The sequence below is a fragment of the Dama dama genome, chromosome 7 (genome assembly GCF_033118175.1).
Source record: "Dama dama isolate Ldn47 chromosome 7, ASM3311817v1, whole genome shotgun sequence".
NCBI lineage: Eukaryota > Metazoa > Chordata > Mammalia > Artiodactyla > Cervidae > Dama > Dama dama.
In genome coordinates this window covers 50,922,295-50,950,019 of record NC_083687.1, presented here as the reverse complement: position 1 = coordinate 50,950,019, position 27,725 = coordinate 50,922,295, and the positions used below count along the sequence as shown (strand labels likewise).

Sequence of the window (27,725 nt, the reverse complement as noted above, 5' to 3'; positions counted from 1 at the left end):
GCTAACAATGTACGTCCCCATCTAAACACTTAAGTTACACAAACCCTGCTGAGCTGGGTAGGTGAATATCGCATCACTGGCGCAGTGGGCAAACGTCCTGTGGAGGTTAAGTCCAGCGCTCATTCGCCAGCCTACATGCGTGAGGGGCTGGGAGCCTGTCAGTCCCCTCGGCCCTGAGCCCAGCAGTGCTGCAGGGTCGCCTTCCCAGGGGACCCGCTGACGAACAGCACACAGCTGGACGTACCCCCAAGCCTGGCACAGACATGTCAGTTTTCAGCAGGTTTGAACAAAAAGGTGCTACACACTTAAAATTCAGCTGGATCCCCCTGAAGCCATCACTGTGCCTCGCACGCTCAGGGAGATCTCGTCCGAGTACAGAAACACGGGCGCTGGGCCTGCTCAGCTAGTGAGGCGGGAGGGGCTCCTTCTGCTGCTTCTCCCACAGGCAAGGGCTATCAAGTCAGGGAGGTAACCATTTCAGAATGCTGGGGAAATGCTTTCTCTGTGATTTCTCACCTTCTCTGTGAGCTACCCAGGCTGGGCACCGCCCTCCCTGCAGGTTACGGAGTATAGCAAACAGCCTTACAAAAGAAGGCTGCTTATAATCCTAAGGGCGTGACATATGCGGACCTCTAAGCTGGGGGTGATGACAGTCTCATAAATGCCTTATACAGAGGGGTCAGAACGAATACTTAGTCAGAACAGCAAAATGGAGGAAAGAACAAGGATGAAAGCAGAGTCTGGTTGACGCTCTTGCTTCTCTGTCTGGCGTGAACCACTCAGATCTGTTATGTCTCGGGCAGAACGTCCTCCATCACTTCTCCACGGCCCGGACTGTGAGAGCCACGTGCCCGGGCCCCGTGCTCCGCGCACCCTCCCAGCGCAGCTGGCACCCACGCGAAGGGCCTCTCCCACTTTTCTGACCCCACCTGGGAAGTGGACAGGGAAGCCAGGTTTGGCAGGGGCTGGTCCGGAACCTGCTTTCAGCAGAGGAAGAACTGACATGAGCTGCCAGGCTCAAGCTGTCTTTACGGAATCATTCTATCTGGAAACAGAGTTTATAGAAAAGTGGGCAAATGTCTCTGCTGTTATGGGACACCAGAGGATGCAGGCAGCTGGAGAGAGGGAAGCCTGGTGTTAGGGGGAGAGGTGGTGGAGAGAGGGGAGCCTGGGGTTCGGGGGGAGATGGTGGAGAGGGGAGCCTGGGGTTGGGGGGGAGGTGGTGGGGAGAGAGGGGCCCTGGGGTTAAGGGGAGAGGTGGTGGAGAGGGGGGCCTAGGGTTGGGGGGGAGGTGGTGGAGAGGGGGGCCGTGGGGTTAAGGGGAGAGGTGGTGGAGAGGGGGGTCTGGGGTTAGCGGGGGAGGTGGTGGGGAGAGGGGACCTGGGGTTAAGGGGGAGGTGGTGGAGAGGGGGGCCTGGGGTTAGCGGGGGAGGTGGTAGGGAGAGAGGGGCCGTGGGGTTAAGGGGGGAGGTGGTGGAGAGGGGGGCCTGGGGTTAGCGGGGGAGGTGGTAGGGAGAGAGGGGCCGTGGGGTTAAGGGGGGAGGTGGTGGAGAGGGGGGCCTGGGGTTAGTGGGGGAGGTGGTGGAGAGGGGGGCCTGGGGTTAGTGGGGGAGGTGGTGGAGAGGGGGGCCTGGGGTTAGGGGGAGAGGTGGTGGAGAGAGATACCTGGGGTTGGGGGGGAGGTGGTCCACAACAAAGACGGTGCGGCCGGCCAGCTCCCATCCGTGGCCCACAGTCACGGACGGTGAGGAAAGGAGCCCGATGTGCTCGTGCAAGGGGAACGCGCCCTGCCCGTGCTTTCTGCGGTGAGAGTCACCCCTCGAGCCGTGGTGAAGTCCGGTATGAGCTGCTGATGCTGCTGGAATCCCTGGGGTGGCCATGTGAAGACTAAAGGTCTTGGCACATGATGGGCAAGGTCTCTGAGGACAGGATGGGCTAGGACGACGCAGTCCTTAAATGCCTGGAGAACAAAACTGGGAGAGGACTTGAAAGTATCTTTATCCTGACATTTCTCCGGACGCAGGAGCTCACGTCCTGAAACTTCGGAGTTTGCCCTCAGGAATGGAGACCTGAGTGCATGTCTGGCCGGGCGCCCCCTGAGACAGGGCAGCCAGCCTTCTTGCACCTTGGATTCTCTGTGCCTAGACAACCAGAAGAAATCTTTCCTCGGAGACTTCTGTAAAAACTGCAGAATCTCACTGTGTGACAGGGGCGTCAACAGCGTCACAGCCGAGACCCTCAGCGAGGACAGGGGGCAGGAGGCGGGGCCACGTCGAGAGGACACTCTTGAGAGCTGCCTCACCGAGGTGTGTGCCTGGCGGCCGGAAAGGTGGCCGCGGGCTCTCATCCAGGGCAATGCTGCTGAGACGGAGGAGCGGCCCGGGGGACGGTCTCCGAGGGCGAGCGCCCGTGGAGGCAGACGTGACGGGGGGTCACTGCGGCTAAGGGTGACGCCTCAGGTCGCCGGATCCCCTCCCTCCTCCCGCGGACCATCTGCACGACCCACGCGGGTTCAGGGCAGCACGCTTCCGGCGGCACACACCCTGGACTGAGGGCCACAGACTCAGGCGACAAACGTCGTGTATTCATTCAGTCCCCAAACAATGAAGAGCCGCCGCCACAGGGAACCGGGCTGGACCTCCTGACTGACCAGCGTGCAAGCACTGTGACGTGCCGGCTGTCGGGCCGTGTCGCATGTTATTACCCGCTGACTGACTCTGCGACTCAAGCCGTCTGAGTAAAGCCCGGCGTGGCAAGGGGAGCCCAGGTCCGGGAAGGTCTGGGGAGACTGTTCCACGCGAGGCGGACTGGGGCTCCAGGAGGGTCAGGCCGGGGGAGGGGGCGGTGGCCGGGGTAGCGCGGGGTCACCGGGATGCTGCGGACGGGGGAGATGGGCCGGCCCACAGAGCCCCCGGAGGGTTTCGAGCAGGCACGTCACCTGCTCTTTCTTTTAGAAAGCTCAGCCTGCAGCCCGTGGGGAACAGACCGCAGCGGGCAGGGAGGAAGGGGGGCCGCAGCGATCTCATCAGCAGTGTGGAGACTGACCGAGGCCGTTTTATTGACGGCCTCAAGGCCAAGGTCAGCCTGGCCAGCTCAGCGTGAGGCGGCTCCGAGAGTCGCGGCCATCTCATAAGGTAGCTGCGGTCAATGTGACGCTGGGATTCGGCACAGTCTTGACGCAACAGGGAGGCCCCCGCTGCTCTGGCGGGTAACACAGAAGCCCTGTGCCCGGAAGCGGGCTGCACACCCCCGCCCCCCCATCAAGAAAGGCGCGGCTGGCAGGCTGTCCTGGGGAGGGCCGGGCCCGCGGCCCAGGGTTTGAAACTGGTTTGTGCGGATTCACTGGCCATGGTTGGTGAGAGCCAGTCTATCCATTTTTAAAAAAAAATTAAACATTTCAAACTGAGAAGTGACACAGACAATTATATAACAGAAGAAATGGTGGCAAGATTACGTACGGGTCCCTTTTCTCAGCAGCTCCTACTCTGAGCAACTTTACAGTAAAAGAGAAAACCAGTCTGTTTTGGAGGCGCTTGCCAACCTCTGTGTGGGAAAATGCCAAAAACTGCATCTTCCTGAATTTATGCAAAATAAACATGCAGGCTGCTTGTTTTCCCAAGTCCGGGTACTAACGGGTCCTGTAAAACTCCCCCACTGAAGCCTGGTGCAGGCCATCCTTCTAGAGTTTTCAAAAGGGCAACTCACTTCTCTGCCACTATTGGAATCCTTGGAAATCTGCAGACCAGCTTCTTTTTCTGACGATCCCATTATCTCTTCATGCCTTTAGTTAAAGATCATTTCTTAGAAATGGCCGAGTTATTCTACTCCTAGATAACTGCAGAACTCAAGAAGAGCTGTCAGAATCTGAAAAGTTATTATAGAAGGGATTGTTCTATGATGCAGGCAACATAACAAGACTATTAACTTTGACATAAGATGAAAACCAGCTTTTAATACTGCTTCTTTTATGAATGGTTTCGAGTCAAGCATGAAGAAGGGTCAGAGATATAAATATATATCCCGATACACATGTCACAAGTCACGATATGACATCATGTCAGCCATGCTGGGATCTCCTGACGACGCTGAAGGAGCCCCTCTAACACACTCATGGGTCTTGGGAAAATGTAAGGGTGTCCTTCCGCAGCTAAACAAACTCCCTGAGAGGACGAACGATAAACAAGGGGAGGCAAAGTGGAGCTTACGGTGTGACCAGTGCTGAATTAGAGAAAAAGAGCGGAAAGGAGGACTTTTCAGAGGGTGAGAAAACCAGCGGGCAGCAGGCCGCTCCGCCTTTGGCACCCTGATTAACTCTCCAGAGACAAGGACACGTCGCCCCACCCGGAGGCCAGGCTGTGGCAGAGGCCCCGTCCACCTCGTGAGAAGAGCAGAGCGAGAGGCCAAGGCGACAGCTGGCTCTTCCGCAAGAGCAAACAAAACCCTCTCCGGGTCCTTGTGGGGTCGGGGCAACGCGGCCACGCTTCACACCTGCAGACACACTGCCACGCGGCGACAAAACTCAGGCTCATCGCCAGCAACGGCGTCCTCAGGAAAAGGGCAGCATGGTCTGGAGTTATGATCTTAAAACACTGGGAAAAGTAGAATATATTTACACTCTTTGACATACGTCCACATATCAATGTGCAATGCATCTAACAAAGAGACAAAATTTTAACAAGGTTTCCCATACTTAAAGCACCATCATCTAGTAAGGGGTGGGAACCCAGCTTCCCCAGAGGACCTGTGCCCTGGGAATTCGGACAGCTGGCACTTCCTTCACGCACCCCTTGATTGAGTGACAGGACAGCTCATCTCTGTCCACATGAGCAAGAGGAAGAGAGTCTCGTGATCCTGGGTGTGACTCACAAACACTAAAAGCTGTGACATCCAATCACGGGGGATGTGTGAAAGCTTAACGCCCTTGGCCATCTTACCTGCCGACGGATTATGCCCAGGTCTCTTTTGGCTTTATTCACCAGGGCTTGAATTTCTACAGGATCCTTCACATTCTTGTTTTCTCTGAAGGCGTCTCTTATCCTCCTGATGGCGTAAGTTCTAAATGAACGCAGGGAAAAAGAGGAAAAGGTTTCAGTGTGTCTGAAACAATGCTTTTAAATGAATTCACAAGAGTTTCCCTAGGCATCAGCTGTCTGCTGGGTCCCTGGGAGAATCCCCTTTGCTTGCTGCTCTGGGCACAGGCCCATCCATTCCTCTCCTGGGAGGACTGAGCAAACAGGCTTAGGGAAGTGATCTGGACAAGTCACATGGGGCTCCAGACAATGCTCCTCAGGTGACGGGCTCCTCAGAGCCGTTCGCGCCTGGCTTCTCTCCATTAACACGGACAACTGACCCTCAACGTGTAGAGACAAGCCAGGACTGAGGTGCAGCCAGGTGCCGTACATGTAGGCGCGCGGGTGCCGAGACAGTGACGGATGCCGCCCTGGGGTCAGCTTTCCAACCTCGCCCCACCCTCTGTTTCCTCCTCCTGTGGATGGCAACATGCGTGGTTCATACTGGGATCCCGCCGCAGCTGAGAGTGGAGATGACGCCAAGATGCTTTACAGTCCATGAACAGTAAGCGTGGATAAACTGGACTGAGTAGGTAGTTTAAGTGATAGTGGAAGACAATGTCTCAAAACTGGTAACAATATATTGAGAGGGTTCATGGAGATTTAATAACCAGATGACCATGTCAAGATATTTACTTATAAAACCCTGAACTCCAAGGTCAGAGGCAAAACACCTCCAGAAAGGACAAAAAAAGAACTTTAAGCTGGTAATAATGAATGCAACATAGATAAGTACAACCTCAGATTTCTATTTTCAGAAATTGGCAAAGAAAACAGCTGTTTTCCAGTCATTTGCCAAACTGTACTGAGGGTCCAAAGGGACAGGAAATAACATCCATGATGTATGGCCCATCGACCAGGCACTGGAGACTGCTCAGAATAGGATATGCATTATCCGATTTAACTAGCACACACTACAACTCAGAGGTAATAATAACAATAAAATGGCCCAGTAAGTGGTAGAACTAGGTTCTGCAAACAGCTGAACAGACTCTGTGATTTTCAACTGTACTTGGTATAAGCCAAGCTGCTATTCATTTGCCAAGGCATTAAAAAAAAAAAACAAAAACTGTCTCTGGCATCACAAAGAGTAGAAAGATCATCTCGTCTCCCAACAGTACTTCAAGTATTGCTACAAATAGTTCAAGTGCCAAGCAAGTCTTAGGAAAAGTGGCTGAGAGCATTATGAGGGAAAGAGCTATTGACATAAGCAGTAAGTCTACGTGGGACAACCGAGCTTCACTATTTTGAGGAGGAGGACTCTGACCAGTGAGGAGCACAGGCAGTGAGGAGATAAAGTTACCATCAGAAAAAGCCACTCTGGAGACCAAGGGCTCTCAGACTTGGGGGGAAGCGGTAAGCAAGCCCATGAATGCCCCGCCTGCTGGTTTACTGCTACCGCAAGGGTCAAGTGCATTAGCACGGACGGGGTGTCCCTGGTCCTCGATCCCACCCTGTCGAGCACCACGTCCAGGAGGAACCATCGACTCCCGCCTCAAGGGAAGACCTGGAGTTTCCTGACGGCTGGCCCGCTATTTCTCTACAGGGGGAGTGTCCTTCTCCAGCCTGATTTCTTGGCTAACTCTTCCATGTCCTTAAAGACCTAACCCAGTTAGGAACAAATAAGACAGAAGATTAACATCCTCAGTGAATCGAGTAGAAGGAGAGAAGGACCACAGTCAATGAGTGAGAGGTGTGCACCAATAATTCACAAGGGAGCCTAGAGTGGATAAACTTAGAGAAGGGTGACATAAATATATGAGGCCTCAGCCTCAGCTATAATCACAGAAGCGTACATTTAAACAGGGCAGAATCTCCTGTCCATCAAATTAGCAGATTTTTTTTTTTTTTAAAAGGGCATGTACAGCTTGATGGTGGGATATGAACTCTACTTCCTGTGGGGAGAAGGGCATCATAATCTATAATAATGTTCATAATCCTTTATCCACTAATTCTACTCTTAGTGATCCTGTAGAAACAGCCTGTAGAAATAACAAAGTTGTATACAGAAAGATATTCACTACAGAAATGTTTATAAACATTAAAAATAGAAACCACCTTAATTAAATGTTCAACAACAGAGAAGCGGCTACATAAATTATGACACCATGCAGCTTTTAAAAGAGACGCTTCCAAACTCTTAAAGTCACAGGTACCAAAGCCAGAGGTATAGAAGTCTCCCTCCGGCCCCCAACGCTCTGCTCCATTAGAGCAGGTTCCTGTGAAGTCTCCCGAAGACACTGGGTTCGTAGTAAACCCTCCATGTGTATATTCCTCTTCACAACAGTGGAGCTCTAAACACACTCTGCACCTTTAATTCCTGAATTAAAATACATCTGAGCAATCACTTCCCGTCAGTACAAACAAGCTGACCCACAGCACAGAGACCCACCATTAGTGGGCCCCTCATATCCCTGGTGGCTCAGCTGGTAAAGAATCCGCCTGCAACGCGGGAAACCCGAGTTCGCTCCCTGGGTTGGGAAGATCCCCTGCAGAAGGGAAAGGTTAACCATTCCAGTATTTTGGCCTGGAGAATTCCATGGACTGTATAGTCCATAGAGTTGCCGAGTCAGGACACGACAGAGCGACTTTCACTTACTAACGAATGGGTACTTAGTTTCCAATCTTGCTATTACAATCAATGTTCTTTCCTGTAGCAGCACGTGCACGTGTGTATATGTGGTCAACTCACAGAGAGGGAAGTGGTAAGGCAAAAGCCATGTGTATATGTGGCTTTAATAAAACATCGCCCAAGCTCTCTCTGCAGGGGGACGAGCACACGCTCCCACCAGAGCTGTGTGCACGCTTGCTTCCAGCACCACTGCCAACGTGTGCGGTCAGACTTTCTGATCTGATCTCTGCTGGCCTGACAGGTGAAAGACGGTCTCTCATTTCACTTTACATTACATTTTGCTTGTTATGAGTGCTGCCGACCAGTTTTTCACAAGCTTAAAGCCATTTGTGTCTCTGTTCATATTCTCTGCCTTTTCTTAACTGAGTGTGTCTTTCTGATTGATTTGTAAGATGGTGCTGAGGAAGCTACCCCTTTGGGATGAGTCGTGAAGTCCTCCCTGGACTGCCATCTGACTTGACGTTTGTGTGCTCTGTCATGTACAAGTGTTCCGTTCCGTCAAGTGTATCACTTTCTATATTACGACTTCTGGTTAAACATCATAGGTACAAGCCTTCTCTATTGTGAGATCACAACAAATACTCACCCATGTACTCCTGAGAAATTTTTTGGCCTATCTTTTTATGTTTAACTCTTTGATCTTTTTGGAATTAATTTTGGTGGAAGCTGTTGAATATGGAATCTAACTTTACCCTCTGATGTTGTTTTCTGAAATGAAAGATATTAAGTCTATACTCAGGATGATCTCATATAAAGAGAGAGCATGCTCCAAATTACTTTTGATTACTGGAGTTTATGCTTTCTAAATGTTTTGAATAATTTTTTTTTATTTCTGGCTGTGCTGGGTCTTTGCTACTGTGTGAGCCCCTCTCTGGCTGCAGAAACCAGGCTCAGGGCACAGGCTGCAGTGGATGCGGCTCCCAGGCTCTGAGCACAGGCTCAGTCACCCTGTGACAGGTGGGATCTCCCCAGATCAGGGGTGGAGCCCATGTCTCCTGCGATGGCAGGTAGATTCTTCATCACTAAGCCACCAGGGAAGCCTCGCTCTCTAAATTATTATAGTAATTATTACTAATAATTTGAAGTGCTGGTAATTTGCCATAATAAAGAAAAATCAGAGAAGGTTCAATGTGTGAGAGAAGAGACTGGGAAAGGAAATATATTTAGACAAATACACATAGCCAGGAGACACGTACCACAGGGGATCAAACTAAAGCAGTGCCCTGGGGAAAAGAGGAAGAGAGTGTTTGGTATTAACAGATAACAACAAAAGGTTCTATAAGGTTTTTTTAAGGCAATGCTGGGACAACAAGGCAGATGTGTCCAGCAGGCTACCAGAAACGTGGCTTTGGATCTCTGGTGAGAAGGTCCGAGCTGGTAGTAAACCTGAAAATCCTTGAAAAAGAAGAATGAGGCAGGACGGTAGGGGTAGACAAGTCTGTTCTGAGGACAGTCGCAGAACGGGAAGAGAAGCTAGCCTGGGACACAGCCCCGGAGTAATGGTGCCAATATTTAAAAGCAGACGAGGTGCCGGCAGGAAAGATGGGGACAAGGAGGCCCACTTTACAAGCAGGGAGGACACAGGAACGCCACTCGTCCCAGAAAAGGTAAGACGAGGCCTGGGAAGAGCCCCACGGGAGCGAGCAGTTCAGAGGCTGTCGGTAACTTCAGCAAGAACATGAAGGCATGTACCCAGTGAGTACAGTGCAGCACACACAGGAAGAAACGCCCTGGAGCTTTGGAAACACGCTTGTGAGTAACAACTGGGAGAAGGAAAAAAAAAATTTGCCATATAATAAGAAAATATTTTTAAAATAATGAAAAAGTCAATGCATACAATCTTTGATATGTAGTCAAAGCCATACTCAGATGAAAATTAATGGCTTACCCAGCTTGATTATTAATAAAGTAAAGCAGAGTTTATTAAATTAGAAATATTTCCTAACACTTTAGAAAGGCAGTAATATCTCATAGGAAAATAAGAGACAAGTTATTTTAAAAATGTTCCAAACCAATGAAAAGTGGGGGGAAAAAAAAAACCCAGTGAAATTAGCTAAGACAATTGAGTTTGTTCTTTTATGTTATGACTTCTGAAGTATATATCAGCAAGCAAAATTATAAGCAAAAAAAGAGTGAGGAGGATTGGAAGCTTGAGCAGAGGGGTTTAAAACAATTATTTCAGAAACGGAGAGCCGGGCAGGCTTCCAGTGTTCACTGTCCAACGAGAAGGCAGCGGAGCTGGCCAACACCCAGTGCAGTGGCGCCAGTCTGCCAAAGCGGTGACGCTTCTCCAGCTGAGTCCAGTTGCCCAGGTGTGGTTATGGAAAAGACAGATGTGTTAGCAAACCCCCGGCTGCAGTCCTGACAGGTGAGTGTAAGAGAAGGACAAACAGAGAGAAAAACCTTCTAGGGCGCAAGACACAGTGCTGGGAATTCCTTCCCCTGTGGTCACAGACTTCTGAGAGTCCACTTCTAAGAACTTGTGCCAACCTCCTACTTGGTCCCCTTTGTGGGAGTCAAACCCTCATCTAAATATCCAATAATAAAACAATCAAGTTATGGTAAATTTATGGCTTATAATAAGCATTAAATATTAAATGTGAAAATTATGTACATCCAAGAAAAAGTGTACTCAAAATATTATGACCTAAAAACCATTTTTACATAACTGCAGATTTTAGGTACAGTTCTATGGAGATTTTTTTAAAAGTAACATTCTCTTTTTGAAAAAAAAAAAGGAACTTCCCTGGTGGTCCAGTGGTTAAGACTCCACACTTTCCATACAGGGGAACTAAGATCCCACAGGCCTCCCAGGGGCATGCCAAAAAGCACCCAGAAAAACACAAAAAACAAACAAAAACCCCTCAATAAACAATGCAAAGAAAGAAAGGCACCTTCGTCCTGCAGCAGATGTCCCCTCAGGCCCTGGAGGAGAAGTTTAGGAGCGTTTCTGTCCAGGCTTTCTTTCTGATGCTTAAAAACATTTAGGATCTTTAACCTACAATTCATCAAAATTAAACTTCCAGTTACCACTTGGATCTGTCTTCATTGCCACTGACATTTTGTCGCAAACAAGATTTTTCAGAATGTAAACCCATTTATCAAAGTAAAGGCCACCTCTAAAATGCTGTCCGGCGCCGTGGCAGAGAGGCGCACCTCCCTGTTTCTGGGTTTTAGGCACGCCCATGTGGATAGCGCGGTGCCCTGCAAGCTGGATTCGGACAGCTCGGACCCACAGGGCCCTTCTCACCTGATCCTGGACCAAGGGGGTGAGGGACCAACTGTGCTTCACCTGTGGAGTCCTGCAAACACCCCTGTGGGGGGACAACCAAGGCACCACTCAAGCACTAACTGTCCTCACACCTACCAGTCCTCTCCTCATGGAACTGGCCATGCTTCCTTTAAAAGTACCACCATGACATTAATGCACCACGGGAAGGGACGGGATTTTCTGCCTTCTTCTCCCATGACCCCCTCATCTACCAGACATGAGCTTGACCTTGTACCAAAAAGGCAAACTCAAGCTTTCATTGTGTAGTAAGAGTTAAAAGTTAGAAAAATACAGAATGCAATTTTAAAAATTTTACTTCAAAATTATAGTGTGAACCATGCCAATGTAAGACAGGGCCTTTAAATGATTTAAATTTAAAGAAGAATAACTATCTATGGTAGTATATTCAATTACTTCTGGATTTTCTACTTCATGGGAGAAAGTAAAGCACGAACAATAGAAATTCCTCTAGAAAACAACAGAAACAGAACAATTTGGTCTCAAGTGTTTTCATTAAAATTTCCTAACAGCGCTGCTAAAATGAGGCCAAATACAGTGACTTTTGTTTGTTATCCGTTTCTCCTGCCATCACTCACCAGCAAGGATAAGCGAGCCAGAAGAGAGGACGGGGACATGGATAAGTCACCGAGCTTGTGCCCAACACGTCATTAAGGATAACCGACAGAGCAGAGAAGTGCAGGCTGGTACTCGCTCCCCCTCTTGAGAATGTGTGAAGTAGCAGAATACTGGCTGGGTTATTCAGAAGGGAAAAAAAAAAAAACTACTTAAAAATATTCCAGAGATCTAGTAATCATCTGTAAAACCAGAAACCAGGAGGTAAATATGGATGGTTGTGGGACCCAGACTTCATGACTGGAAAGGAAGGTCAATATCGTGGTGAGCATCCCAAGAGCATCCTGGCTTTGAAAGCACCTTGAGGGACCAGCTAGGCCTGGGTTCCCTCCATCCCTGAAGAAGGAGTGAGTCCAGCACAGGAAGGCCATGAGCTAACTTTACTTTTCCTACAAGGCATGAAAGGACTCTGACCTCTGTATGTAAATTTATGCAAAGAGGCACAAAAATTACATCCCTCCCTGGCTTTACTCACAAAATCCAGAAGCACTTTCACCCTTCGGCGAGCTTTAATTTTGCTGTTCACAGAGAAGACGCATCTCTAACATTCTGTCTGGTCTAAAATTCTAAGAATTTAAAGATGCAGTTATCCTCTGTGTCTCCTGGGATGTCACAGGCAGGGTGGGCATGGAAGACCCTCACTGTCACAGGGGGATGGTTATCCTGACCTGAATGCTGTTCTGCCTTGAGATGTTTGCTGGCTTGGCTGTTTATAGTACAAATAACCTGTAACCGACTTCCCTGGTGGCTCAGATGGTAAAGAATCTGCAAGGCAGGAGACCTGCTATTGCATCTTTCTTTCAAGTAGGTCAAAATATTTTCATGCATTACATAATTTATTTCCATGACATCTCTGTGAATCATCTAGTAGGTGTTTGGGTATTTTTGTGTTAAGATTTAATTTTATTTACAAAACTGGAAGACTGAAGAAAACGGAGCAAACATCTGCATTTACAAGTTATTACTATTTATTTCACTACTATTTATATTAATACTGACTGAATAATAGCAGAACGATGCTTGGCATGTACCTACCAAAACAAAAAAGTACATAATGGGTCAAACCCAAAATGCAGCTGAAAAACCAGCCCTGATGCTGAACACAAACCCATCTCTCCTCATTCTGCCCCAGCTGGCCCTGGGAGGGTTCACCTGTTGGGCACCCTCCTCCTCTCCCTTTGGGCCGCGGTGGGGCTGAAGGATCCTGGCCACAGGCTGTCCCTGTAACCAGCCATGTCACAGTCGCTGCTTAGAGCTTCTGGGCCATTCTCAAAGGTGGTGCCTCTTCCTGGCCAAGTAAGAGCATCCTTGGTGAGCAGACACGGAAGTGACCGAGGTGCACAGCAGTGCCAGAGAGCAAAGTGCTGCACGGCTGACAAAACCCTTCACGGTATCTCCCTGGGTTTCTCCCTCAGTATCTGACGTTCTTCTGCTAACTGTGCAGGTCCAAGGTCCAGCTCCCTGCTCTCTGGATGTGCACCACAACTGTGCAGACACCGGGTCTAACTGTCAGAAGGGGTTCCTCCCTACCACTTACATTTCAGCGGCAGTGACCTCAGAACAGAAATCCGCAGCATGCTCTCACTTTGAGGTGCATGAAACTTTTATTACTTGGCTTAAACCCAAGGCCAACTTTTCAATACACTTAAGTGCTCAGAGCAAGGTGGTTTATGGCCTCATTACTGCCTGTGATTCCTCGACCCAACAGCCCCGTCCAGAACCAACAAGGGCAGATTCTCAGTGGGTATGCAATAGTCATTTTAACGTGGGGCAGACTCACTTAAAGGACTTCCATCTTCTTTACCTACTAAAATATTCAAAGTGTCCACCTTGCATCAAAAGCCACACAAGTGTGGCAGACTGCATTTACCAAAAACCTTACAGGAAGAACTGTCAATGGATGAAGAGAGGGAGAAGCCATGGTTGATAGGCGGAGGCACAGCAGGGAGCTCTCCTCACTGCATTCTTCTGCAAAACGGAGGCTTCCTAGAAGCACGGCCGTCTTGTGTATGATCGACAATGCAGGCAGAGAAGGTGACTCGGCAGATCTGGGGAGCGCTCCCGCTGCCTTGGTGCTTTCAGGAGCCTCAGGTGAGTGGAGTCGGAGGTGACACGTGGACCCGCCTCCCAGCATGCACTGTGTGTCTATGGAAGAGCCACACGGAGCGTCCGCACGTTAAGGCAGAGAAGAGACCTGGAGACGTGAGACAGCAAAGGGAGGCACTGGATTCCTTCACAGTCTCCCTGCTCCCCTAACACCGCTACACTGTGTGAAGTGCTGACCCAGACGAAACTTCTCCCCGGGCAGCCCCGTCAGGGGTCAGAGGGGTCCCAGGTGCTGTGCTGACAGGTTCCACGGGCAAGTCCTGCTCACTCATCACAGGCTCTTTACAGACCCTCCTCTCACAGCAGCGGACGGAACCAGGACGCCCGCTGCACACCAGGCGCTTGCTTGTACCTCCTCTAACCCCCCAGCAGCTCAGCCTCAGAGGCACATCAGCTGACCGCAGAGGCGCGAGTTCCAGCAGCTGCAGCGGAGACTGTCAGTACACTCCCCGCCCCTTCTTCCAGAAGGTCCTGACCATAGAGATCCCACAGCCAAGTCCAAAGTCAAGTCATGATGACGGGGAGCAGGAACATTCCACCCACAAATACGCCACTCTGGCACTGGGTTATCTTGAGTTGAAGGCAACGGAGAAACAGCAGATGTGGGAAGCACTCTGTCCTGTCCATTCTGCCAGAAGCAGGGCATAAGCCTCCCATGAGAAAGGTGTCCTTCTGGTACCAGGAAGGAAAGAACAATTCTTATCAGCAGACATGGGGAGCTGAGGCTGAGATGGGTCTGCACAAACCACACCCAAATAATCCTTGTCTTCTGTCAGCTTCCCTGATGTATCTCCTAGCCAATTTCCAATAACATCCTGTCCTTAGATGCCCAAATCTTTTGTCTTGTCACCGCTCCACAATTTATGGCCCTTTGTAAAAATAAACCTTAGGTCTAACAGCTTTCCTGGGGTTGTCACTTTTCTATGAGGCACCCTCCATGTTATATAAAAATATTAACATGAAATAAAATGTGTACATGTTCCCTCGTGTTAGTCTTTTTTGACAGTTTAATTTGCAGGCTCCAGACAAAGAACATAAGACGGTTAGGTCTTTCTCCTCTAAAGCGGTCTGAGCCTTACTGCTCAGGACTGTGGGCAGTGCTGGCTCTGAGATGCTAACCCCAGATGTGGAACCCGGTCTTGGCTGACTGCGAGAATTCTGGGGCCCGCCGTGGGCAGAGCCCTTGCGTGACGGCCCTGCCAGAAGGCTGTCTGATCAGGTCTGCTCTCACTGAGTTATACGCCTGCTGGGGTTTTCCTTCCTTCAGGCTTTCAAGTCTGGTGCTAGAGCGTCAAGTTGCCACTAAAAGCATGATCACCACGTCAGTGTCTCCCCAGCTCAGAGGCCACCTGCAGGGAAAGCCGAGCTTGCTGAGTCTGGGGGGGAAGGACTCACACACAGGGCGGTGGGGCCTCCGGGGAGACTTGTCGAGTCCGTGCACGAGGCGCAGTGAGACCAGGACAGAGGGTCCATGGCTTTTTCTGGCTCCAGTTTGGCTGTAAGGAACTCTTTTCTCATTTAATTTAGCACTTTGCTTCTTAATAAAAAGGAAAAAGGATTTTAAGAGCTGCTTGCATCCATGCAAGTGATCTCTGGTAAACACACCACCACTTCTAGGGATCAGATGTAGGGGAGGGATAATTATATGGGAAAAACATTTGTATTTATCCTCAAATGTCTGCATGGGCAGACAAAAAGAAATACATGAAAGCACTAAATGAATAACTGTGCTATAGAGTAATATTTATCATTATAATGAATTGATCATATAAGTAACTTTGAATAAATAAGACCAAATGGAGGCAATATTAAATCTACTCAAAAAATTACCCCAGGAACAAAAGAATAAATATAAGGCTAATAGATATATTAATGACATCCATTGAGGATAACAGCCAAGTAGTAAAGAAAGCAAATAATTACTCTGGAAAAAGACAGAGTCAACTAATTGAACACCAAGGCCTGATTAACTGGCAAATGAACAACATTAATGTATAAAGGTACATAACTGGAGAAAGAAAAGTGAGGTGAGCACGTATGGAGAGCCGCAGATTAACACCTACGACCCAAGAGATGCTTTAAAACAGCCTGAACCATGCAGACGCGCTTCTGAGGCCACGGCCCCACACCAAAGACGCTTGTGGAGAATGTGGTCCTCACTCCTGGGAGGCGCGACGTTTCGTTTCCAACAACTTCTTCCAGCTACATTCTCCTGACCAACGGTCAGGTCATTCTAACTCAGCGTGTTCAACCAGCCACTGAGTCTGGCTAATTCTCAGTGTATCTCAAGACCATTCTCCCCTCCTCTTCTCTCTCCACGACTGCAGCCAGCCCTCACCATCATTCATGGTGTAACCCATCTTCAACCGGCCTCCGCGTCTTTAGCCTCCTGCTTGGGTGGTCCAGCTGGAAGGTGTTGTCTGTGGTTCGTTCAGACACCTGCGTGGCTGTCCACTGCCAAGGATGACATCCAGCATCTCGGCGGGGCCCCCGAAGCTCTGCGTCCCTCCCCCTCACCTGCTCCCACCGCCCCCAGGGGGGACACCACACTGCTGGTAGCTCCATGCACTCAACACCATCTACACTGGCCTTTGGGCCCATCCCCACTGCTTCAGCCTCCCTCCACCAGCGAAGCCCTGCAGAACCGTGACAGCCCAGGGCAGCCACCGTTCCTTTCCCAACCTCTGGCCCTTCCGGGGCAGGCTGTGCTGTCCCTCCTATCTGCCCCCACAACCTGCTGTTCATTCTCTATCGCAGCACTGCCTCTGCGTCTTCACACAACCCTCAGAGAGAATTCCATGGACAGAGGAGCCTGGAGGGCTGCAGTCCATGGGGTCGCAGAGTCAGACACGACTGAGCAACTACGCTTTTTCTTTCAGTGAGTGCATTACTCTGTGCGCTGAACCACAAGCCCCTCCTGGGAAAAGGCCACACTCTGTTTGTCTCTGCGCTTCCGCAGGAGCCCAGGGGCTGGCACACGGTGGTTCCCAGTCAACGTCTGCTGAGGACTCAAGCCAGCCTCATCAAGGACCACACGTCACAGTGACGGAGGTCTCCGGATGGCGAGGAAGCACCTGGCGCAGTGTGGCTCAACCGTTCAGCCAAGCTCATTAAATGACTCCAGCTGCTGCGAATTAAAAGGGTTGGGCGGCTGGTCTACCAGTTTAACAGGGAACTGTGCAGATACTGGGGTGGCGTGGCAGCCCACGCCAGCATTCTTGCCTGAGAACCCACGGACAGGAGAGCCTGGCGGGCTGCAGTTCATGGGATCGCATGGAGTCAGACCCGACTGAAGCAACTTAGCACGCACACCTGTAGTCACTGGTTTACTTGTATCTGTCTGCACAGGGGACTCTGGAGCCCAACATTCAGCCAGAAGGTTCTGCAGCCTGCGCCTTTGGAATGATGTGCCAGGGAGTAAATGCACCGAAGGTCACAGAGCTGGGAGCTAGCTGACCTCAAACCTGAACCAAGGTTTCTTGATTCAAAGCCCAGGAGTCTTTCTAAATGAACATCACCTTGCTTGTGGTCCTCATTCAGAACACTGAAAACAATACTTAAAGCAAAAATCAGTTCAGGATTCACCATATTAGGGAAAGAAACACAGGGCTGAGGGAAGAAAACAAGGGGGAAACACTGGCATCAAGTCACATGACTTTCATTTATTGTTTGTCATGAAAGATCATTTCTGTGAGCTGTTTGCTTTTAACCCCAAACTCCGAGTTTAAAAACAACAACAAAAAAATTACTCTTTCAAATAGAACTATAATAATCAGTTGCTATGAAGTTAAACAGATAATCAAAATGTCACAGTGATATATTATTATATCTCAGCTTAGGGCAATTTTAAATCTGCTTCTTAAAATAAGGGTGGTAGAGATCAGCTGAAGGAACCCCATTCAGGGTATTCCTATTATTAATCCAGACAAAAGCCAGGAGGACACACATTAATTTAGTTGACTCCTGCTAAATCTAGAAATTTACAGGTTGGTTCATGCAATTTATCTAATTTTATCACTTCATTTGGTTTCTAAAGGTCAGAATTTCCCTAAATTGGCTAGGTACCAGTTAGCTGAGAAAACAAATGCTAAGGCAGATGCAAACTTCTACCACCTGATGAAGTGGCATTCAGGCCGTCAGGAAGGGGGCCACAGCGGAGAAGTACCAGGACAAGAAGCATCTTGCACCACAACAAGTAGACACAGCTACTGAGGCGAGACCGTGAAATGCAATTCCCTATAACGGCCATTACAGGAATTTCCTAACAGAACGTTCTGTAAGTACACTTTGCATTAAAAAAAAGCATTACCCTACTGCAAAACAGATTACTTTAAAGAGACCTTCAGGAAGTCCTACTGATTCACAATTGCATTTTGTGGTCTAACTTTGCGTCTCGCTTTGTTGTATTCTCTACCTTTACTTTCCCTTGACCCTGATTCTCTCATTTATTATTTTAAAATAAAAACAATTATTTCATGCTATTGCATTTTATGTATTCTTATCAGTTTTTAAAATGGTTTTAGGGGCCGCTGTGCCTATTTGCTCAGTCATGTCCAACTCTTTGTGATCCCATGGACTGTAGCCTGCCAGGCTCCTCTGTTCATGGGGATTCTGCAGGCAAGAACACTGGAGTGGATTGCCATGCCCTCCCAGAGGGGATCTTCCCAACCCAGGGATCTAACCCAGATCTCCCGCATTGCAGGCGGACTCTTTATCAGCTAAGCCACCAGGGACGCCCCTTTGGTTAAGTATAAACAGAGGAAATGCAACTTGGAAACTTATAAGTCAGCAACGACATTGATCTAATGATTCTTTTAAACACTTTCCTCCAAATTTAGGCTGAATAACTTAAATGTATTCTTCCCTAAGTTAACTAGACAATTTTTTCTTACTTTTCAAAACCATCATCGCTCAACGTGACAGAAGTTAGCAGCCTTAAGAGAAAACACTGGATGGGGGAGGATTCCAAGTGTAATTAATGACAGTGAACAATCCATCTTTCAGAAGTCTACGAAATCGCTTTTCTTTGGCACAAGTAAACTGGCTGGAGCTCTAAGCGGTCCATGGGAGGGAGGGGTCAGCCGACAGCTCCATCCAAGGGCCCAGCGGTACTAACGCAGAACACAGTGAAGGCTTAATTGGGAAGAAATTAGAAGATTTAACAGCAGTCTTTTTTTCTCCTGTATTCCTCCCCACCTTCTCTGTATTCTTGCATAGTCTGTAACAAAAACAGTTAAAGCTGTTTTCATAGAGACGTATGGCTTCTTCTACATTTTATCACAGGCAAAACTCATTTTTTTATATAAGATTATTTTTTCTCTAAGATTTTATAAAAAATCTTATATAGTAGAACAGAGTTCTACAGTATCTCCGAATCCTCACAATATAAACAGGCATTTCATGATTTAAAAAGGGGGAAAACTTTGTACCAGGGGGAAAAAATCCTAATAATCTTGTCGTTGAGAATGCCAGGAAGCAAAACACAACATTTCACCACTTCCCAGCCTGAGAGCCGTCCCAGGTAACATCTGGTCTTTGTGGCACTAAGCTGAGTTAAGCGATAAAAGGTGAAAAAGAACAAGAGGATAGAATTTCTCAGATATCAGCAACTTCTGGTTAAAGGCATGTTTTAGTCTGAGGACAAAGCAAAGATTTTCCTGGTGGGGAGGCTGGAGTTACATTTATTGGAATGAAGAACGTATTTAAGGGTTTTAAGTTTCTAAAGGAGAAGAGACGTATAGTTAAAACTGGACTGGCAGTTAGGCCAAGAGGGCTGAAATGACGACTACAATGTCGTTTGCACGGTATCTGTGCGGTATTCTAATATCACAAATCCGCAGCATCTGGGCATTACTTCAACTTGCACGTTTCCTCTGTGAGTTTCCTGAGCTGCCCCGTGTCCACGTGACGTGCCCATCACGAGAATATCCTGTAACAGCAGGGCCGCTCAGAGCTGGTCTTCCGTCTGCCCCAGGCCCCGGTGCAGTCGCGTCCGTGCTCTGGGTTCTCAGGGAACACCCCCTCTGTTCTGGGGTGAACGGACACGTGGCCCTACGTCCTCTAGCAAGGCTGGTCCACTGCAGAAGGGGCAAGGTGCTTGGGGTTGACACCCCACGCTGGACTGTGCTCTTCACCCCAGCCTTCCCCATCAGTCAGTGAGCAGGGACACACGCAGCAGGGAGGCCACCAGTGCAGAACGAGCCCCAGCAATGAGCGCAGAAACACGGGAGCAGAACCTCTGCCGGGGTCCTGGCTCCTCGACAAGGTCGCGGGTCCAGGCGCTCCGCTCCCACTTCAAAAGAAACCAGACTCCTAAACGGGGGTTGTTATCTAGTCCCTTTGCTAGACGGCAAAGACTTCCATAATGCTGCGTTCAGTTGTGCGGCAGTAATTCAGCCGGCAGGAAACCAGACAGCCTGTTTAGCTGCTGCAGTTGTAAGAAGAAACTGTGAAAGTAAGTGTCTGTGGGTGGAGGTTTCTAAGACTCCTGGAGGCCGCATCAGAGGCGCCCAGGTAGTAGGGAGTTCACACCGAAGAGTGCGGAGTTATGGAAAGGCAGAGACCTGGAACCTCCAGTCGCCGTTCTGTCCTGACCAGCTGTGACCTCACCCACTGCCCGCCCTTCCCGGCCTCCCCTTTCTCTCAGGCCCCTTCTACTGCTCGCCGGCTAGTTCTCTCAGTTCTTCAGCCGAGCCCACCTGGGACGGAGCCCTGGCTGGGGCTTGCCGCCCCCACCCACCCTGGTTCCCAGTGCCCCGCGCACGCCGCCTCCCTGCGCCCCGCTGTGCGCACCTGGAGAGCCGGCCGCTCCATCCACGGCCCCATCCACACAGAGGCCGGCTGAGGCTGAGCCAGCAGTCACTCTGGTGCTTTTCTCCCCGGCACCTTCTGCTGCAGAGGCTAGATGAGCTGCAACCTAGTTCCCCAGCCCCTGCTCAGCTAGTGGAGGAACATAACCGAGTTCTGGTCAATAAGACAGAGCCAGAAGCCTGCTGGAAAACTTCCAGGGAAAGTTGACCCTTTCCTCACGGAAGGGAAAGGCCATCCATGCTCCGCTGGCACGGTTCCTCTGTCTTGCCTTAAATAAGGACAGATTTGGAGCTTTAATGGCTGTTCGCAACCATCAGGCATAAGCATGAGAGGAAACCTGAGGCTCAAGACACCTTGACATCACCCAGCTGTGGAATCGGCCTGAGCAGCCTCATGCTCCAGACCTTTTCCATGTGAGAAGGGCAACCCCACTGACATAAGCACCCTGTCATGGTGTCCTGTTCACTTCAGCTCAGTCGTGTCCGACTCTGCGACCCATGGCCTGCAGCACGCCAGGCCTCCCTGTCCATCACCAACTCCCGGAGTTTACTCACACTCATGTCCATTGAGTCGGTGATGCCATCTAGCCCTCTCATCCTCTGTCGTCCCCTTCTCCTCCCGCCTTCAGTCTTTCCCAGCAACAAGGTCTTTTCCAATGAGTCAGTTCTTCACATCAGGTGGCCAAAGTACTGGAGTTTCAGCTTCAGCATCAGTCCTTCCAATGAATATTCAGGACTGATTTCCTTTAGAATGGACTGGTTGGACGTCCTTGCAGTTCAAGGGTCTCTCAAGAGTCTTCTCCAACACCACAGTTCAAAAGTATCAATTCTTCAGCGCTCAGCTTTCTTTATGGTCCAACTCTCATATCCATACATGACTGCTGGAAAAACCATAGCTTTGACTAGACGGACCTTTGTTGGCAAAGTACTGTCTCTGCTTTTTAATATGCTGTCCAGGTTGGTCATAGCTTTTCTTCCAGGGTGAATGGCTGATAAAAATTACCTCTGAATACAATTTCCCCCTGCTTTTCAACAAGGATTTATAAGCACTGAGTAGGGAGGTATTGTGCTAAGCACTTAGGAATGCAGAGATAAGATGGAATTTCTAGATTCAAGGGACAAATGGCAGAGACAAGTAGCGTGGTGCACGTAATTAATGAGAACTTAACACACGAGTACCTTCCCCATTATCCAGAAACAGGCTGCCCGCACGGCACCAACCGCCTCAGCTGCCCATCCTCTTACATTCCACCTTAAATCCACCTCTGTCTCTGATGGAAAAGGGAGTGTGCTTCCTCCTCGGTGACCCGGCTGCCACCTGTGCCCCCGGTCGGGGTCTGTCACTTGTGTGTGGCCTTTCTCTAGGAGTCCCCACACTCGCATGTCAGCCAGGCTTCCTGGGGTGGGGGTGGTCTACACTCATGCGATGGTTTACTCCCTTGTGGTTCACTTCTCAGCACCCCACCCTGGGCTGTGTCCTAACCACTGCATATGCTGCTCTGGGGAGGTCCCCGGAGGTCCCCACGCTGCGGACGCCTCCCTCTTTATCTACTGGACCTTGCACAGCAAGTGGCCTGCCACCCCCAGTCCCTGACTCCGGCAACACTGCTGTGTGCCTGCCTCCTGCTTCTCAGACACTACAGTGGTCATTCAAGAGCAGCCCAGGGACTACTGGGGCCTTGGAGACCTTTCAGGAGATCTGTCGGGAAAAGGAATTTTTATTGTTTCAAGCAGGTATTTGCCTTTTCCAGCCTGATTCTCTGCTAAATGGACAGAGGATGTTCCCAGAGGCTAGGCTATGAGTGACAGTGACAGGTCCAGGCGGAAACACACAGAACCCAGATGTCTTCCACTGAGCCAAACACTAAAGAGACTTGCAAAATAAGTCAAACAGCAAAACTCGAATCATTGGTTTTTTTTTTTTTCGGCGGGGGGAGAAAAATAGCCATTCTTCATAAAGGTGTTATTTATGTTAGTGTGCCATGGGTTTCCCAGGTGGCGCCAGTGGTAAAGAACCTGCCTGCCAGTGCAGGAGACACAAGAGACTTGGGTTCGAATCCTGGGTTGGGAAGATCTCCTGGAGGAAGGGCATGGCAACCCACTCCACTCCAGTATTCTTGCCTGGAGAATCCCATGGACAGAGGAGCCTGGTAGGCTACAGTCCACTGTGTCACAGAGTTGGACACAAATGAAGGGACTTAGCACGCTCAGGTTTATCTGTTTACTTAGAAATGGAGAGGGACTGGCAAACCACTCCAGTATTCTTGCCTCAAGAACCCCATGAACAGTACCCAAAAGTAAGTGCTTTAAGATGTTTCAGTTTTACTTTCTAATATAAATATTGATAACTATGCCCCACATAAGCAAGGCTTTCAAGGCCCTCAGGAACATTTAAGAATGCAAAAGATTCCTGAGACCAGTAAGTTGAGAACCACGTTATGATTTCTCTGCCTCCTTGCAGGGGCTCTTCTTCAGCCAACACCTCAAATTTTTATGTTCTCTAGAACATCCTAAGCCCACTAACTTTCTCACCATAAACTAAGATTCCTCAATCTTGGCACGACTGACGTTCAGGGCCAGAGAACTCTTTCTGCGGGACCTCTGGCAGCTAACCACCAGAGGCCAGTAGCAGCCTTCTGCCCATGCTGTGACACCCAAAAACATCCCCGGACGTGGTTGAATAAGACTGGCTCTGGCTGAGAACCACTGCTCTGAATACTCCTCCTGGAAATGGTACCAAATATCAAGGTTTTTAATCTCACTTATGATAAGAAATAACTGGACTTATTCGGTGCCTACTCTGTGCCAGGCACAATTCTGAGCCCCTGATACGTATTGATTCACTTAAACCTTGTCTCCTGTGACACATATAAGTCATCACCTCCACCTTCTAGATTAAGAAACTGAAGAGCAGAAAGGTGCAGTGACTTGCCCAGGGTCACACAGCAAATGTGGTGATGGTGGTCCTCTGAGCTTTAGGCTCCTGTGAATAACTGCCTCTGCTGGGGACTCCCCCAGGTGACATTTACTCGAGTCCTGAAGATGAACTCAAAAGTGTCTGGTAGCTCAGGTGGTACCCCCGGTTCAATCCCTGGTTTGGGAAGATCTGCTGGAGAAGGGATAGGCTACCCTCTCCAGTATTCTTGGGCTTCCCTGGTAGCTCAGATGGTAAAGAATCTGTCTGCAATGCGGGAGACCTGGGTTTGATCCCTGGGTTAGGAAGATTCCCCTGGAGAAGGGAACAGCTACCCACTCTAGTATTCTGGCCTGGAGAATTCCATGGACTATGTCCATAGGGTCGCAAAGATTCGGACACGACTGAGCAACCTTCACATCCACAAGACTAGCTATTTCTGTATTTCTTAAATTAGTTAATGGTACAGCTTTTACCCTGACCCTCTGTGCCTCAGTTTACCTAGTGACCTGGGTGGTATTTCAGACTTTGCTTGGATTCTCTTTATTCCTGAATCCAATCATTCATTGAGGTCTAACAGTTTTACCTTCTAACTATTAATCAAGTGTATTAATCAATCTTTCCCTGTATCTTCTGCTCCTCAGCCCCTCAGAAGGGCCCTGATCTCTCCTCAGCGCCGCTGTAACCGACCCTCCTTTGGGGTCCTTGGGTCCGGCCCTCACGGTCGTCCTCCCCCTGGCGCCAGCGCGGCCTAGCTAAACAGCACGTCTGGCCGGGACACTTTTCAGCGTGAAGCTCTCCACTGGCTGCCCGGTAGCTGAGAATGAAATCCAGGTTCCTCAGCACGGCCCTTGCGTGGCCCTTTCCGACCCCCGTGCCGCCTCCGTCACCCCAGAAGCTCACTTAACTCTCCACCTGAGCGCACCAGGCTGCTTCGCGCCTGTGACCCTGAGCTGTCCTCTGGGAAGCGCCCTGACCCATCACCCTGTGGGGGCCTGCCCCGGCTCACCAGTTAGTGAGAGGGATTGTACACTGCGTCCTACAGACACCCAGCAAAGAGCCGCCGACAGTGGGTGCCTTGCTGAGCCCCACGCGCTCACGTTGCTATCTCCAGGGGCTGCGGTACTGGGCAAAGCAGCCCGGGGAGTGCCTGGAAGCCCTGAAGTCAAAGACAGTAGCAACAGGACGTGTGTGGACCTGTGGGGAATGCAGAGTGAAGAGAACAGGGAAAACCTGCCTAGGGTTACACTGGCTGAAGGTCAAAGGAAGCAGGGGACTCGACACAGAAGTGATTACAGGGCGTGGCAGAGAGAGAGTACAGAGGAGAGGTGATCCTTGAAATCCACAAGACACAGCCTTAATCTCAGCACAAAACAAGGACACATTCTATGACCCATTTATTATCTTAGGACATAACGGTGGGGATCTCAGGGTGTAGGTACGTGACTGCAGGAAGCAGTGTAAAGCGATTACCAGATTCCTCTGGACAATACATTTATATATGGATAATAAGCTTAGCTCAAAAGGATTACTCAAAGTATAATGTGAACCAATATTCTGCAAGTACGGTTACCATGTAATTTCCACTTTCTGCCTACAGAGTACAGCGGCCGAGTGAATTTCCTGCAGTTGTTGTTTATTTTAAGTAAGTTACAAATTCTTCTCCCTGACTGTGGTGAAAAAGGTTCAACTTATTTACAAGCCTATTTTGTTGGCTCCTTCAACAGACTTGGTTAAGTTCTTGGTACTAAGCATGGGTTAAATAACTTTTTGTTTAAAATTCTAACAGTATATCTACTGTTTATGAACCTTAGCTTCCAAAGCCAAAGTCATTAAATGAAACAATGCACTCTCAGAAATGCTTTTTTTTTTTTAAATTAACTCCCTGACCAGTTGGACATGACCTCATTGGTATGATCTAGATGTTCTCAAATGTATAAGATGAGTACCTTTTTTAGGCAGGTGTCTAGAAATTAGGAAGTCACTGCTTCGGAGGTTTAGTGTCTGTCTGGTAACCAAGCTGCACTGGGTCTACCCCTCAGCATCCGCCAGCTCATCCACCCAGCGTGGGGTACCTACCCAACCAGGTCTGCTCCAGGCACCCCAGACTCTCCTGCAAGGAAACTCAGTCCTCCGGCTGCTCAGTCATGGAAGGTGAGGCCAGGGGTGAAGAGTGGAGCAGGTCTTATACAATTCTTGCTTTGGGAATATGGCTGAAGCTCAGAGGACCAAAGAGTTCAGTTCAGTTCAGTCGCTCAGCCGAGTCCGACTCTTTGCGACCCCATGAATCGCAGCACGCCAGGCCTCCCTGTCTATCACCAACTCCCGGAGTTTACTCAAACTCACGCCCATCGAGTCAGTAAGATACCAAATCCGCAAAAATGCAGAGAGAAAATCTATAAGGTACATACATTCGTGGTGAGTCAAGTTATAAGGAAGCAGTAAAAGAAAGCAGATGCTTTGAAGTAGATAAAAGACGTAGAAAGAGATAAAGGAACGCAAGAGCAGACAGGAGAATGGGGCAGGCGTGCAAAGGCTGTGCGCTCCATTGAGAATATAAGAAGAGCTTAGCCTCTCATTCCCCTGCTGCTGAGATCCTGAAAGCTGGATCCCCGTCTGGGTGAACATTTCGGCTCCTGGAAGCCGGGCCCATCGTTCTTGGTTTACCGTTACCTGTGTCCTGCTCACAAACCCCGTCCCACGGCTAAGGACAACAGCAGAACGCACCATGGCGAGCAAAGGGGCTAATGAAGACATCTCGGAGGTGAAGGGAACAGCTAGAGAAGGCCCTCGCTTGTGGGCCGTGGCTACTGCGGGGCACCTCTGCGGGCCAGGCTTCCGATACCACGAGGCGTTCTCACGGGTGCACCAAGCTGGCAGGAACCCCTGCACCTCGGCGTCCGCCCTGTAAGCAGAGAGCGCCCCTCCAGGAGGTCCGCGAGCAGAGGGCCCGACTCCGGGGAAGGGACGAGCCTCTCCCGCCCCCGAGGGCGGCCCCCCCGCTCACCGGTAATTGTAGGCGCCGAAGCGCTTGCTCTCCCGCAGCATCGCGCGGTACAGGTCCAGCACCTGCGCGCGGCTGGACGCCGCCATCTTGACCGCAGCACGCAGGGGGGTCCTCTCCGCCGAGGCCCCGAGTTTAAACTCGACCCGCGAAACCGCCGCCGCCGCGGGAAGCGCGGGCGGGACGTGGCCGCGGCGCTGCGCGCCGGGCGCGGCCCACACCCCGCCTCACGGGGGCTCGGGCTCAGGCGCGCCCCGGCTGAGGGGAGGCTCTGGCTGCGCGCCCCGGCTGAGGGGTCTCCGCCTCAGGGGGGCTCGGGCCGCGCGCCGCGGCGCAGGCGGGCTTCGGACAGCTAAGGGGGCGGCGCCTGCGGGGCGTTCCTGGCGGCCGCCCCCGCCCCGGGGTCCCGCGAGGCAGCCGCCCTCGGAGCGCGCGGATCGGCCGAGGGCCGGACGGCGGGCCGCGGGCCGCGCTTCCTCGCAGCGGAGAGCAAGCGTCGGCGGGCGGCCGAGGCGCTCCGCGTCGCCAGGTTACCGAGCGCCCGCCCCATCCCCGCCGCTCCGCCCAGGCTGTCCTCGGCGCTGCCTGAGCCGCCGTGCGGGCTGCTCGGGGAGCCGACTCCGCGGGCGCCTGGGTCGGGGGCTGGGGGCGGGACCTGGCCGCGCGGGGACGGGCCGCCGCGGGCGTGCGGGCGTGCGGGGCCGCGGGGCCACCGCCCGGGGCTCCTCGGCGCTCCGGCTCCGCTGAGGGCGCCCGCCCGGGGGCCTCCGGCGCGAGGCCCGCTTCCTGGGCAAGATGGCGGCGCCCGTGCGTCTGTGAGCGCCGCGCTGAGGAGCCCCGAGAGGCCCCGAGCCCTCCACCCTGGGCGGTCTCCCGTCTCCCGGAAGCGGCGGGTGAGTGCGCGCGGGGCGCGGCGGGCGGTCAGCTCTGCGTGCGCCCGCGGACCGCTGTGGTCTGATGGAGAGGCGGCACCGGGCGGCCCAGGCTGGAGCCGGGGGGCTTGGGGTGTTAAGGACTCTGTTGGGGCCGTGTCCGCCCCCCAGGCAAGAAGCGGAGCAAGTCTCCTCCTGAAACTCTTCCCAGCTAAGTCCTCTCCTTTCTCTGAAGACGCCAACTTTCCTGATTCCCCTTATTATCCGGGTGGATGCGGTTTGCTCTGATCCTGGAACGTAGAGCCCGGCGCGGGGAAGCCTCCGCTGGTTCTACTTAGAGTGTTTGCAGAGCGCTCCTCTCGGTTTTGGAATCTGTGTGTCTGTAGCCCAGCATTGGGGACAGCCAGAGTTCTCT

General features: G+C 50.8%; 2 protein-coding genes across 20 annotated transcripts in view; one reads left to right on the top strand and one right to left on the bottom strand.

Annotated features, from left to right (window-relative positions):
- LYRM4 (LYR motif containing 4) overlaps positions 1-26,935 on the bottom strand; it is an 85,526-nt gene extending 58,591 nt beyond the window's left edge. For 5 of the 15 annotated variants that reach the window (XR_009693659.1, XR_009693660.1, XR_009693661.1 and 2 more), the window contains exons 1-2: positions 26,442-26,932; positions 4,935-5,055 (exon numbers count right to left, since the gene is read on the bottom strand). Coding sequence is in view for 12 of the 15 variants with exons in the window: in XM_061147696.1 (XP_061003679.1) it covers positions 4,935-5,055; positions 26,442-26,527 (207 nt within the window). In the remaining 3 variants the exon portion in view is untranslated. Of the gene's footprint in view, positions 1-3,531; positions 4,590-4,932; positions 5,056-26,161; positions 26,340-26,441 lie in introns of those variants that run through there. The other 10 variants (XM_061147692.1, XM_061147698.1, XM_061147700.1 and 7 more) reach the window with 8 other exon arrangements.
- A 278-nt stretch (positions 26,936-27,213) lies between these two features.
- The window catches only part of FARS2 (phenylalanyl-tRNA synthetase 2, mitochondrial), a 295,539-nt gene continuing 295,027 nt past the window's right edge, over positions 27,214-27,725 (top strand). For 4 of the 5 annotated variants that reach the window (XR_009693658.1, XM_061147689.1, XM_061147686.1 and 1 more), the window contains exon 1: positions 27,214-27,331. The gene's annotated coding sequence lies outside the window, so the exon portion shown is untranslated. The remainder of the gene's footprint in view (positions 27,332-27,725) is intronic. The other variant, XM_061147687.1, reaches the window with a different exon arrangement.